General features: G+C 40.0%; 1 protein-coding gene across 1 annotated transcript; it reads right to left on the bottom strand.

The window, feature by feature from the left end:
• Positions 1 to 250: 250 nt before the first annotated feature.
• Positions 251 to 10,552, bottom strand: LOC101828423 (killer cell lectin-like receptor subfamily E member 1). Its single transcript, XM_005087147.4, has 7 exons — positions 10,397 to 10,552; positions 7,398 to 7,598; positions 4,523 to 4,624; positions 4,190 to 4,228; positions 3,425 to 3,570; positions 2,301 to 2,401; positions 251 to 494 (listed from the first exon to the last, which is right to left on the bottom strand). Exons 2-7 carry the CDS (start codon positions 7,582 to 7,584, stop codon positions 374 to 376), a joined length of 696 nt encoding a protein of 231 aa, XP_005087204.1. The 5' UTR covers positions 7,585 to 7,598; positions 10,397 to 10,552; the 3' UTR covers positions 251 to 373.
• Between the last annotated feature and the right edge of the window lie 1,119 nt (positions 10,553 to 11,671).

The following is an 11,671-nucleotide window of genomic DNA, read 5'->3' as shown; positions in this document are numbered from 1 at the left end:
GCATGTCCACATACACATACATGCACACATGTGTACATATGCACACCCACACATGCACACAAGTATGCTAAGCAGAGACAAGAGTGTTACCGTACATAGATCAAGCTCTTAAGTGTCCAGTGGTTTAACTTGAACTCATCAGCTTTATCTCATTGTTTCATTCAGAAACCGTTTATTACATGTCTTCTAAAATGTGTGCAATATGCAATAAATAGGTTAGCATAAACATTGACAGAGAATGACACTGGAATGTATTTGAATATAATTTTATTTAAGCAAAGACAAACATTTGCAATGTTTTCTTCAGAAAATAAGCACCCAAAAAGTTTGAGAAGAGATATTTAATTTTCATGTCTTGTGTGACTTCATGGGATTAGATATTGTATTTCTTGCAAATATATCCCAGTTCAGTTGTACATTTTTCTGCAAAATAAGTTCCTTTTGATTTATAAGATACACAGTAGTCTTGCTTATTGGTTTCAAGACCCCAAAACCTAAAATGAAAGAAATTCTACTGTTACCAAGAAATTACATGGCATTCAAAATCCACACGATACTGCAGAACTGTTTAGCCTACATACAAAATTTAAAAACCCAACTTTGTGATTTCCATTACCCATAATTCATACTGATAAAATGTTAGTAAACTGCAAAGTTATCAAATCAGTATGGAAATGTAAGTATTAATTAATACTTCCACTAGGAAGAAAGTGTCTGTGGGGAAGGGATGTCAATAGGTTGTCAGGGGAGAAAGGGAAATTAAAAAATAACGAGACTGGGAGCAGGGCTGAGAAGTGTCTCTCAGTGGGGGAGCATGATGCTGGCAAGATTAAGGTTCTGCACTGGATCCATGACATCGCAATAAAAAAAAAAACAGAGCAAAACAAGCTGTGGATAACTCACCTAATTAAGTTTCCAGTGGCATGAATATACATTTAAGCACCACAGTGTTTAGTCTCATGGTGACTGGGAAAACAGTGATGATACATTGCAGACTACATTAATCTTACGAGTGGAGTCATTGGTCTGATGGACCAGGGGACAGAACGCTGAACTAAGGGGGGACTATTCTTGAAACTTAGAGCGAAAGGATTTTGTGCTAAATGAAGGAGTGCCAACTTTTCTCCAGCCAGATAGAAGGAGCTGCCTGATCATCCAGCTAAGGGTGTCATTTCCTGGACGTTTGTCTCTCTTCTGGTAAACTACTGGAAAAGCTCCTTCCTAACGAGGAGGGGAAGTGAAAGAGACTACTGAGACTGATCAGAGAGTTGGGCGATCCAAATCGGGAAAGAGGATGTCAAGACAAGTGTGTGAGGATAAGGTTCATCTGCCTGGGGACTGTATTCAGGGTCAGCTCTAGGAACATCGCCCCCTGCTGGTATCTTTTATGAAGTGATGGGTGAGCAGAGGACTATAAACACTGTTCGGTATTGGTTTTGTTTTATTACTCAGTTCTTGTAGAGTTTTAAATGTTAAGTAGAGAAAAAAAAGTTAAGTAGAGAGCAAAAATGGCTGCTAAAGTAAACTGAAACAAGACAAAACGATGAGCTTTGCTTCCCCAAAAGTTTCTAGTTTGCTTGGGTTTCAATAGGCATTTGTTTCTGCTCCTGTCCAGAATGAGGGAAATCTACCACATGTCTGTCCCACTTTCAAATCTCATAGACAAATTATGTTTAGATCTACAGATTCATGCTGCAGAGGAGGTTTGCGTTGGGGCGAGTCAGATCTCTAATGACTGAAAATTGGTTCTGGGACAGTTTTCTCTTTGGTGCTTTTGGAACAGTATGGGAATACTTTTGCAAATGAGAGAAACTTGGAGCTCAGGGAGCAAGAAGAGAGAGTGCTTATTATGCTGCCCCGAATCCTTACCACCCGTGTGCAGAATCTGTCTAGAGGTGGGGTCCTTGAGAAATACGTCAATTAAAAGGAGGTCATTAGGGTGAGCCCTAGTGTAGGTGGCATCTTCAGAAGAGGAATTAGTGAAAGGACGGAGGGAAGTGGGCTAGAACTAAGCTGAGGAGGGCTTTGGAAGGTATGCCTGTTGACATCTTAGGCTTGGACTTCTAGCTGGGAAACCATAAAAAGAAAATGAAAGCCTGTTCATTTATGCCACACGGTTTCTTTCAGTTTATTAAGGAAATTTGAAGAAAGTTTTCAGAGGAAAATAGATAAAGGGATAAAGTATTGCATGTTTCTTCTGCACATGGGATGTCTCCTCAGTTCTCTAAAGGTGCTGAAACTGTGCCCAGAACCCTTCATTCACACCATAACTAAATGCCTGATGCCATGTGGATACTTACATCTCAGAGGGAAGAACCGAATGGTTTTCCCACAGCCACTGTCTGCTGGCTTCATTATAGTAAACTCCAACCCAAAAGAAAGTCTTCAACCTGAAAATATCCTGAAAGCAAGAAAGCACAAGCTCACAGGGTTCCCATCATGGTCTTTTCATCAGCTCTGTGGACATATATTTATTCTGTGTCTGACTTCCACAGTCACACCAGACAATGCTGTGTTATAAGACAATGAAAAGTAAAAATTTTCTCCTCTCATGGGAGATTTGCAAAATAAACAAATAACTGAGTTAAGTTAATTAAAATAAAAAACAAGTGAGGAAATGGGTAGTTTTGGTTTGACATGAAAAATATGAGGGTATTTTTAAAGGGTCTTTACAGGTTTCTTGGAGACTGACTTTACTCTGGTACCTTCGTGTCTGCAATAAAAAGACTCTCCATTGAGGAAGCACACACAGTAGACACTTTAACTTGATTCCAGCATAATTTCTGGAATTAGAAAAATTTCCTTCATGTTGTCACTTGGTATTCTAGGCCAACATACCTGTGCCATCTTCATGCCAGACTATGCAGAGTTAGTTTGCTTTTTCTGTCTCTGTGCTATTACTAAAAGCAAGTGTTTCTCTTTGAATTCAATACATACACTATATATATATACATACATATATATACATATATATATATATATATCAGTGGTACTGATGATTGAAGTTTAGGCCCCATGTGTATAACAAATGTTTTACCATTAAGCTACATTATTCAACCCCCATACTCTTTGTTGAGTGAGAGAGAGAAAGAGGGGGGATCCTTGTTAAGTTGTCCAGGCTTCCCTTCAACTCACTCTGTAGCCTTGAATCCAAAGGAAATGGGATTGCAGGCCTGTGCCACCAGACCCAACTTCATTCATGAATGAAATTCCAAATATTGTTTTACTCTTTCTGTCTTTTTCATACAATACATAGGCCTACCCTATATTTTGCACATAAAAACTGAAACCAAAGATAGAACTGTTTCATCCTGCAGCCACTGATCCAGCACTAAACGTACACAAGTGTAAGTGGCGGTCAGCTTAACGCTGTCAATTCCTTTGGAGTCCCTGTGCCTTGTGACTCACATTTGCAGCAACTTACCATCTCCTTTTTGCTTATCCTTATGAGACTGGAATTGAGAGACAAGCAGGCTTGCTGACTGTCTCTCCAACTTAGGGCTTCCTTGGAGAAGTAATAACAGCTGCATCTGAACCAGACCCAGTTCTCTGGGCAGGGATGATGAGGTCCTAGGGAAGGAATGTCTGTCACTCTACTGGAGATTCAGACTCTGATGCCATCCACTTGTTTAAAGCAAAGAACTGTACATGTAAAACACTGTATCAATGTTCTATAAAGACAACTAAAATAGTTATGATAAAACTACGAATGGAAACATACTTTGGGCTTTATTTTTATTTGAACTTTTGGACCTTTTCTATTTCAGAAAACATACAGGTGCTGAGACCTATCCGTCCTCACTGCTTAACTGTTAGTTTTCCTATGTCTATGGCACTTGGAGTGGAAACACCCCTTTACATCATCGTTGAATTCTCTTTCTCTGTTGAAAAATTGCTCATCCAAAATTTATTGTCACATTTGTTCATTTCCCATACAAAACCATGGATTCTTGCAAGATTGCTTATGCTGCACACAGACACCAACAATATTTCTGTATTCTTGCCATTTGTTATACAAACCTCTGTCCCACATTAATGTAAATTTCTGGGACCATGTCATATCTTTTCTTAGTTTTGCCGAAGTGTCTTGTTTATAAAGATTCTGTTTGCTATTCATGGAGTTGATACAAACAGTAAATGTGTTTTCCTGATTGAATCTGTGCACAAAGACTAAGAAACCAACACCTACCTTTTTGCTGGATCATGGGACATGTTCTTTCAGGAGATACTACAAAAAATAATCCACATCATAATTAGTTCTTTCTTTTATAGTGACATATCAGCAGAATTAATAAAAGTCTCTGTTCTAGAATAGCAATACACAATTTTATAGAAAATGTTTAAAAGGAAGGTGTTTTTAGTTGTTGCTGTTGTTGTTTCCTGGAGATGGTACTCCAGATCCCAGTGTCTCACACATGGCAGACAGGTACTCTGGCTGTGCCCGTAAATAAAGAGGAATTTTGACAAGTTGCTGCAAGCCTTCCTCCAAAGGAGAGCAGGGAGATGTAATAGGGACACTCACAGTTTGTACTGAAAATAGTCATCGCTATGACTACAGCCATCAGGAGAAGGCACGTGACACCAAGCACACTAGAGATGAGCCTCCATGGAAGTGAGAAATTGTCTGAGAAAGAGAAATCAAAGAGTGGGATCAAAAGCAACTGGCCATAGGGAGTGAGGGGATGAGACAGACAGGGTTTACCCATGGGCTGCTTTCCTCAGCATCACTCTGGGATGCTCTCCTCTGCATCACTCTGGGATGCTCTCCTCAGCATCACTCTAGGATGCTCTCCTCAGCATCACTCTGGGATGCTCTCCTCAGCACCACTCTGGGCTGCTCTCCTCAGCATCACTCTGGGATGCTCTCCTCAGCACCACTCGGGGATGCTCTCCTCAGCACCACTCTGGGATGCTCTCCTCAGCATCACTCTGGGATGCTCTCCTCAGCACCACTCTGGGCTGCTTTCCTCTGCATCACTCTGGGATGCTCTCCTCAGCATCACTCTGCGATGCTCTCCTCAGCACCACTCTGGGCTGCTTTCCTCTGCATCACTCTGGGATGCTCTCCTCAGCATCACTCTGGGATGCTCTCCTCAACAGAGCATCATAATGCTCATTTACCTCTGATTCTCCTACCTAGTCTGTTAAATATTTACACCCAAGGTTCAAAGCAAATAATGCCATGTTAGTAAAAATGCCTGAACAACAGAAATATATTTGCATACTAAAGTCACATGACAAACTAATGTGTCTGAAATATTCCATGGAGCTAGTTTAAACGTCCTTAATTTAAAACAGAGTTCATTAGTCAATACAGGAAGCACAAATACCGCAAGAAAAAAATAAACCCAAAATATCAGTGAATAACTAACAATTTTATGATGCAGAAACTGAAGTAAAAAGCTTTTTCAAGGTGACATTTATGGCTCAAATAATCAATTAGCATAAGTGAGCCTGTAATGTCTATAATTGATCTCCAAACCCTACTCTCTATAACCCTCTTTATCCTAAAGAGGTTGTGTGTGGGGAACTAAAAATGAATACAATTTGAAACCTAAATGGGAAATGATTGGTCCAGCTCTGAGTTCTTCACTGTAAAGGTAACTGCATTGTGAATTAGGAAGTCAGAGAGACATTGTTTGATCAGTCCTTTTCCCTTCCGTATTTCCTGACTCTTTTCTTTTTCTTTTTCTTTTTCTTTTTTTTTTGGTTTTTTCGAGACAGGGTTTCTCTGTGGCTTTGGAGGCTGTCCTGGAACTCACTTTGTAGACCAGGCTGGCCTCAAACTCACAGAGATCCGCCTGCCTCTGCCTCCCAAATGCTGGGATTAAAGGCGTGCGCCGCCAACGCCCGGCCCTGACTCTTTTCTCTAATCCAATGAATATATATCAAGGTGTGCAGTGCAAGGATGGGCCTTAGTAATGGATCTAAGAGTGAGGGGTGGCCCCACTACCAGCATCTCCCACCACATCTGCCTGGTCAGCACCAACACAGCTGAATGCAGTCTACCCTGTCTCCGCAGGCAAACGGCCTGAGGCTGACTCCCATCCGTAATAGACTGCACGTTCACCTTGGTCTTCAGTGACATGCAGTAGCCCTCATACTCTTGGTCAGCTTCTCGCACCTATTTTTGTTTGTTTGTTTGTTTGTTTGCTTTGCTTTGCTTTGTTGCCATTATTCTATTCCCAATACTCAACACTGACTAGATGTGATGTCCCCTTAGGAGACATCGATGAAGATCAACAGATGCTAAGTGAACATTCTATAGATGCAAGTGTCAGAGGCTTATACTTTGTTGCAACAGTTTTTTTTCTTTTTATTAGGGCTTAGTTTTCAGACTACCTAAATACCTATGGAAAGATTTGCCTTCTATATTCTCTGATCTAACAGTACCCTTCACTGGGAATACCCCTATCTTTAAAGTAGACAGGACTGAATGAAGATGGCATTCTGGTTCCCAAAACTTAGCCACTCAAGCACAGACATTTATTTACATTTTTTTTTACTTATTTGACTCTGTGAATTGGCTTCTGCAAAGTCCTAAACTTCCTTTCTGCCATCTAAGCTTGGATCTTCCAGATATTTAGGTCTGGAAAAATCAAGGCTGAGGAAACCAGAGGGACATTCCAAAAATAAAGTATATTCTATAGCTATGTGAAATCTTAACAAAAAACTAATTTTAAATTTGCTGATATCGAGCTTGTTTTGAGTTCCAGATCTGAGGGAAGCGCATCCATCTGTTGCTTGTTTCAGGATATAATGAGAATAAAGCACCCTGCACATATCCAGAAACCCACTACCCAACCAAATTTTCAATGCCCAGAACAAGATTTCAAAACCCAGTGCCCTAGATAGCTAAAGTTACATTACACTTTAATTCCTAAAATGCTGTAGCCAGGAATTCATCCCAGCCTTTTTCACTTCTCAAAAGTTGATTTTTCCATTCGTGGCTAAAACAGCTCTTACTTTAGCAGAGAAACATCTAAACTATCCAGACTGGTCTTTAAATGGTTGTGATATTGAACATTTGGTCTTTCTTGTGGTCTAGATTAAACAGATACTTCATTTTAACTTGTGTGTTTCTAACTAGACTTTAAAAACAGAAGCCTTTCTGTCATTTTTTGTAACTCCCTAGTACTTAACAAACCTTAACCCTAACCTTAATTTTCTTTTTTTCTTTTTTTTTTTTTTTTTTTGGTTTTTTGAGACAGAGTTTCTCTGTATTGTTTTGGAGGCTGTCTTGGAACTCGCTCTGGAGACCAGGCTGGCCTCGAACTCACAGAGATCTGCCTACCTCTGCCTCCGGAGTGCTGGGATTAAAGGCATGCGCCACCAACGCCCAGCTCTAACCTTAATTTTCAACAGTCTCTCTATAATCATCAAATACAGTATCATACCTTCCTCAAGGATGCCTTCTGCTGTGTTTTTGTGCTTCTTACTATGTTTTTGGTATTTTTGTCTCTGCTCATTGAATGACAATTCATTTGAATGAAATGTATTCTTAATATTGTTCTTTTCTTTGAACTTCTGCTGGGAGTTCACACTTAGGATAGAGCGGGTTATAGGCACTTCATTCATCTCCATAAAGAGAAAAAAATCTGTGTGGGAGAGAATGCAAATATGAGCATATTTTAATTTGGGGAGGTATATTTTAGTAAAAAATGAACAAAGCAATAATTTTGTGTTGAAGATTAGATAGGCCCATAAGCTTCTGTGAATTCATGCCTTCAACTTTGAAGCCTAAAGTATATGTAGACATACTACCAAAAACTTAGAAGTAAATGAAATAAAATAACTTTGGAGGAGTTCAAGGCAGTGCAATCAATTATTTTCTAAAACACTATGGTGCTGAAACTCTAAGTCAGCACCTTTCCATGCCATGTACATGTTTACCAGTGGGCTACATTCCCAGCCCTTGGCATTTTGAGGCAGATTCTTGCTATACAACTAGGCAGTCCTTCTAATTCTCCTGCCTTTATTTCCAGAGAGACTGTGTTCCAGGCACGTGCCTGGCGAATTAGTTCTTAGATAAATGTGACTAGGCTGGCTACATAGCTCTTTAGTACAGTGCTTACTCAGCATGTATGAGGTGCTAAGTTTTATCCATAATACCACAAAGAAAGGAAGTGAGGAAGAAAAGAAGTAGCTCTTGTCTTTAGTATAATCTAAAAAGTAATTCAAACATCCAGAAGTCAGAGGCAAGCAGATTCCTGAATTTGAACCCGGCACCTGGTCTATATAGCAAGCTCTAGAACAACCAGAGCTACATAATGGAACTCTTAAGACACACACACATACACACACACAGTACAAATAGATCAAAGACATCAATATATACCCAGTTACACTGAATTTGATAGAAGAGAAAGTGAGAAATATCCTGGAATGCATTGGCACAGGAGACAATTTCCAGAATAGAACACTGGTAGCACAGACACAAAGCCCAATAATTAATAAATGGGACATCATGAAACCAAAAAGCTTCTGAAAAGCAAAGGACTGTCAATAGAACAAAATGGCAGCCCATATAATGGGAAAAAATTTGTCAACCCCACATTCAACAGAGAGCTGATCCCCAAAATATAACATCAAAGAAAAACAAATAATGCAATTTTAAAAAATGGGGTAAAGATCTACTCCGAGAATTCTCAACAGAAGAATCTCAAATGGCAGAGAAACACCTGAAGAAATGTTTAACATCCATAGCCTTCAGGGAAATGCCAATCAAAACAACTCTGAGTTTCCTCTTACACCCCTGAGAATGGCTAAGATCCAAAAACACTGATGACAGCTTATGGTGACCAGGATGTGAAGCAAGGAGAACAACTCCTGTTTTTCTTTTGTTTAAGTTAAAGTTGTGCACTATGGAACACGAACACGAGAGATACATTAACCATAGAGTTTATTAAAGGGTGGGAGGGGGAGAGCAAGAGGCGGAGAAGAGAGAGACAGAGACAAACAGAGAGAAAGGGGAGAGAGATGAGAGAGAGAGAGAGAGAGAGAGAGAGAGAGAGAGAGAGAGAGAGAGAGGGGGGGTAAGAGAGGGGCAAGAGGAGAGAGCAAAAAGCAAGAGGAAGAGGATAAGAGAGTATAAGTGGGCAGGGGTCTGTCTTTTAAAGGGGTGCTTTGCACCTGCTTGCAGACTAGTACTCAGGAACCCTGGGCTCAGCTGAGTACTGCCTGAATGAGTTCTGCCAGGTAACAGAGACAGGCCAGCATAATGCCTGAATCCTTTCAACTCCTTCCCTGCTGATGGGAGTGCAACCTTGTACATCCACTTTGGAAATCAATAAGGTGGTTTCTCAGAAAACTGGGAATCAATCTACCTCAAGACCCAGAAAGATCATTCTTGGGCATATAATCAAAGGACGGTCAATCATACCTAAGGACATATACTCAACTATGTTCATAGCAGTTTTATTTGCAAAAGCCAGAACTTGAAAACAACTTAGATCCTCCTCAACTGAAAATAGATAAAGAAAATGTGGTACATTTACACAACGGAGTATTCTTCGTTGATAATTCTATTTTTAGGTCATTCTGACAGGAGTAAGATGGTATCTCAGAGTTGTTTTGATTTGCATTTCCCTAATGGCTAAGGATGTTGAGCACTTTCTTAAGTGTTTCATCCATTTGTATTCCTCTATTGAGAATTATCTATTTAGTTCTGTAACCAACTTTTTAATTGGATTATTATTTGGTGTTTTGGTGGCTAGCTTCTTGAGTTCTTTGTAAATTTTGGAGATCAGCCCTATGTCAGATGTGAGGTTGGTGAATATTTTTCCCATTCTGTTGGCTGACATTTTGTCTTGTACTCTGTGTCCTTTGCCTTAAAAAATCTTGGTCTTCCTATAGGCTTTGCTGAAGCTATAGGAAGCCTGCTCCTTTCTGAGTGATTATGGAGAAGGGGTGGACAGAGGGGTGACATAGATGAGGAGGGGGATAAAGTGAAGGAGGAAAGACTGTGGTCATAATGTAAAATAAATAAATTAATAAAGAAAATAGAAAATGTGCCCAAATGAAACCTTGCTTTCTTATGTACTCTGGTTAATGCTTGTTTTCATCAAAAATGTCTTAATCAAGGTTGAACAGAACACTCAATAGTTAAGAATATTGGTTGCTTTTATAGAGGATCTGAGTTCAATTTCCAGCAATGCACATAGTGGTTCACAACTCTCTGTAATTCCTAGCTCAGGTTATGTCTTGCTCTTGTAGTTTCCTGGCACACCAGGTACACAAATGGTTCACAAACACACATGCAAGTATAACGCTCACACTTGTAAACTAAAGAAACAATTAAAAACAAAAAGTTGCTTTAAGGGGGAGCTATTTCACCAAGGAAAAAATTATATTGATTATATGTATCAAAACTTCAATCAGAAATGATTAAACATACCTGAAGCAAGGAGGGAATCCCAGGAACTTATGCTAAAACTTTAATATGTGGTAATCGGCAGAGTTGGGAACAGGACATGCAAGAGAGAACTGGAAACTTTGTGAAAGCTTGCTGCTTGTTCACACTTCAGGGTCCCCACGCACACTGCCACCTCCAGCTCTGTACAGTAAAGTCCTCCCTGCTGCTTCCACTTCCCTTTAGCACCCACAAGCAAGGTGAGAGCACAGCTTAGAGCTCAAGTGAGACCAGATGTTCATTCACTGCTTCCAACTCAAGTGAGACCAGGTGTTCATTCCTAGCCACAAGTTGTGGATCTTACAAACAAAGGGAAAACACTGATGAGATCAAATATCACTTTCCATAATTATATTTTCACCAAAATTTCGTATATCTGCCTCTCTGGAGCCATAGTTTAAGCTCAGTTGGGTCATAATGGCATGAGAAATGTGTGTGTGGGTTTGGGTGTGGGTGTGGGTGGGTGGGTGTAGTCCCCCTTAACATTCCTTTGGACTTAACTAAATTTTAGACAGTTTTCTCCCAGACAATAATGGACTGACCCTCATGTTTTTAAAAGCATATGCCTTTGAACACTTACTTGTGCATTCTTTCTATGTCCCTTTGAGATACAAATCTTCTGCCTGTTTCCAGGTGTATACCCTAGTAATGTCTCTGTCAAAGACTCAGGAGCCATTCCACTACTTCAGTCATTAAGAAAGAGAAGGGCCTCTGCTCAGCACCAGGAAGCACACACTGAGAAAGCACACACCTAAGCCAATAGCTGACCTCTTCCATAATGCCCCCTGGGATTTTCCCATTAGTTTGCATCAGCTATCTCTGCTGCTTCTGCTTTTTGCGCCAAAAGAATTGAATTCCATCTCCCCTTATTTCCATCATCTAGAACAAGTTCTTTGCCCATCTAATTTTTTCCAATATAATTTTTCTCTGACTGTATATACACGTAAGTCGTTTGGAGAAGCTCTGTCTTATGCTTTGCATCTTTTTTGTAAAACTGAAAGTTAAGTGATTGACTGAAAGAAAAATGAGAAAATGAAAAGAGAAAAGAAAAAATTTGTTGACTGTTACTCTTTCCAGTCTAGACTTTCAGAATCACTAAGTGTCTTAAATATCCTAGTAATGAGAAGTCCAGACAGACAGCAGAGTGGCAGGGACTTGAAGAGTTCTGGCTTCAACACTGCCACCAATAGGTAGTATGGTGAGGACAGTAAAAAAGAATCAGGCCATGATCCCCTGAACTGCAGTCTGGTGGAAAGTCTA

Source organism: Mesocricetus auratus, unplaced genomic scaffold (genome assembly GCF_017639785.1).
Source record: "Mesocricetus auratus isolate SY011 unplaced genomic scaffold, BCM_Maur_2.0 Super-Scaffold_100001, whole genome shotgun sequence".
NCBI lineage: Eukaryota > Metazoa > Chordata > Mammalia > Rodentia > Cricetidae > Mesocricetus > Mesocricetus auratus.
Note: the sequence above shows the minus strand (reverse complement) of the source record. Positions and strands in the feature narration are given on the sequence as shown.

What these genes read in the sequence shown, in the direction of transcription:
- LOC101828423 (XM_005087147.4), bottom strand. Translation starts at nt 7,584, where the DNA reads ATGGAGATGAATGAAGTGCCTATAACCCGCTCTATCCTAAGTGTGAAC. An exon ending in TCCCATGATCCAGCAAAAAG is followed by an intron (nt 3,571 to 4,189) that starts GTAGGTGTTGGT and finishes TTCCTTCCCTAG; the next exon opens with GACCTCATCATCCCTGCCCA. An exon ending in TCGGTTCTTCCCTCTGAGAT is followed by an intron (nt 495 to 2,300) that starts GTAAGTATCCAC and finishes CTTTCATTTTAG; the next exon opens with GTTTTGGGGTCTTGAAACCA.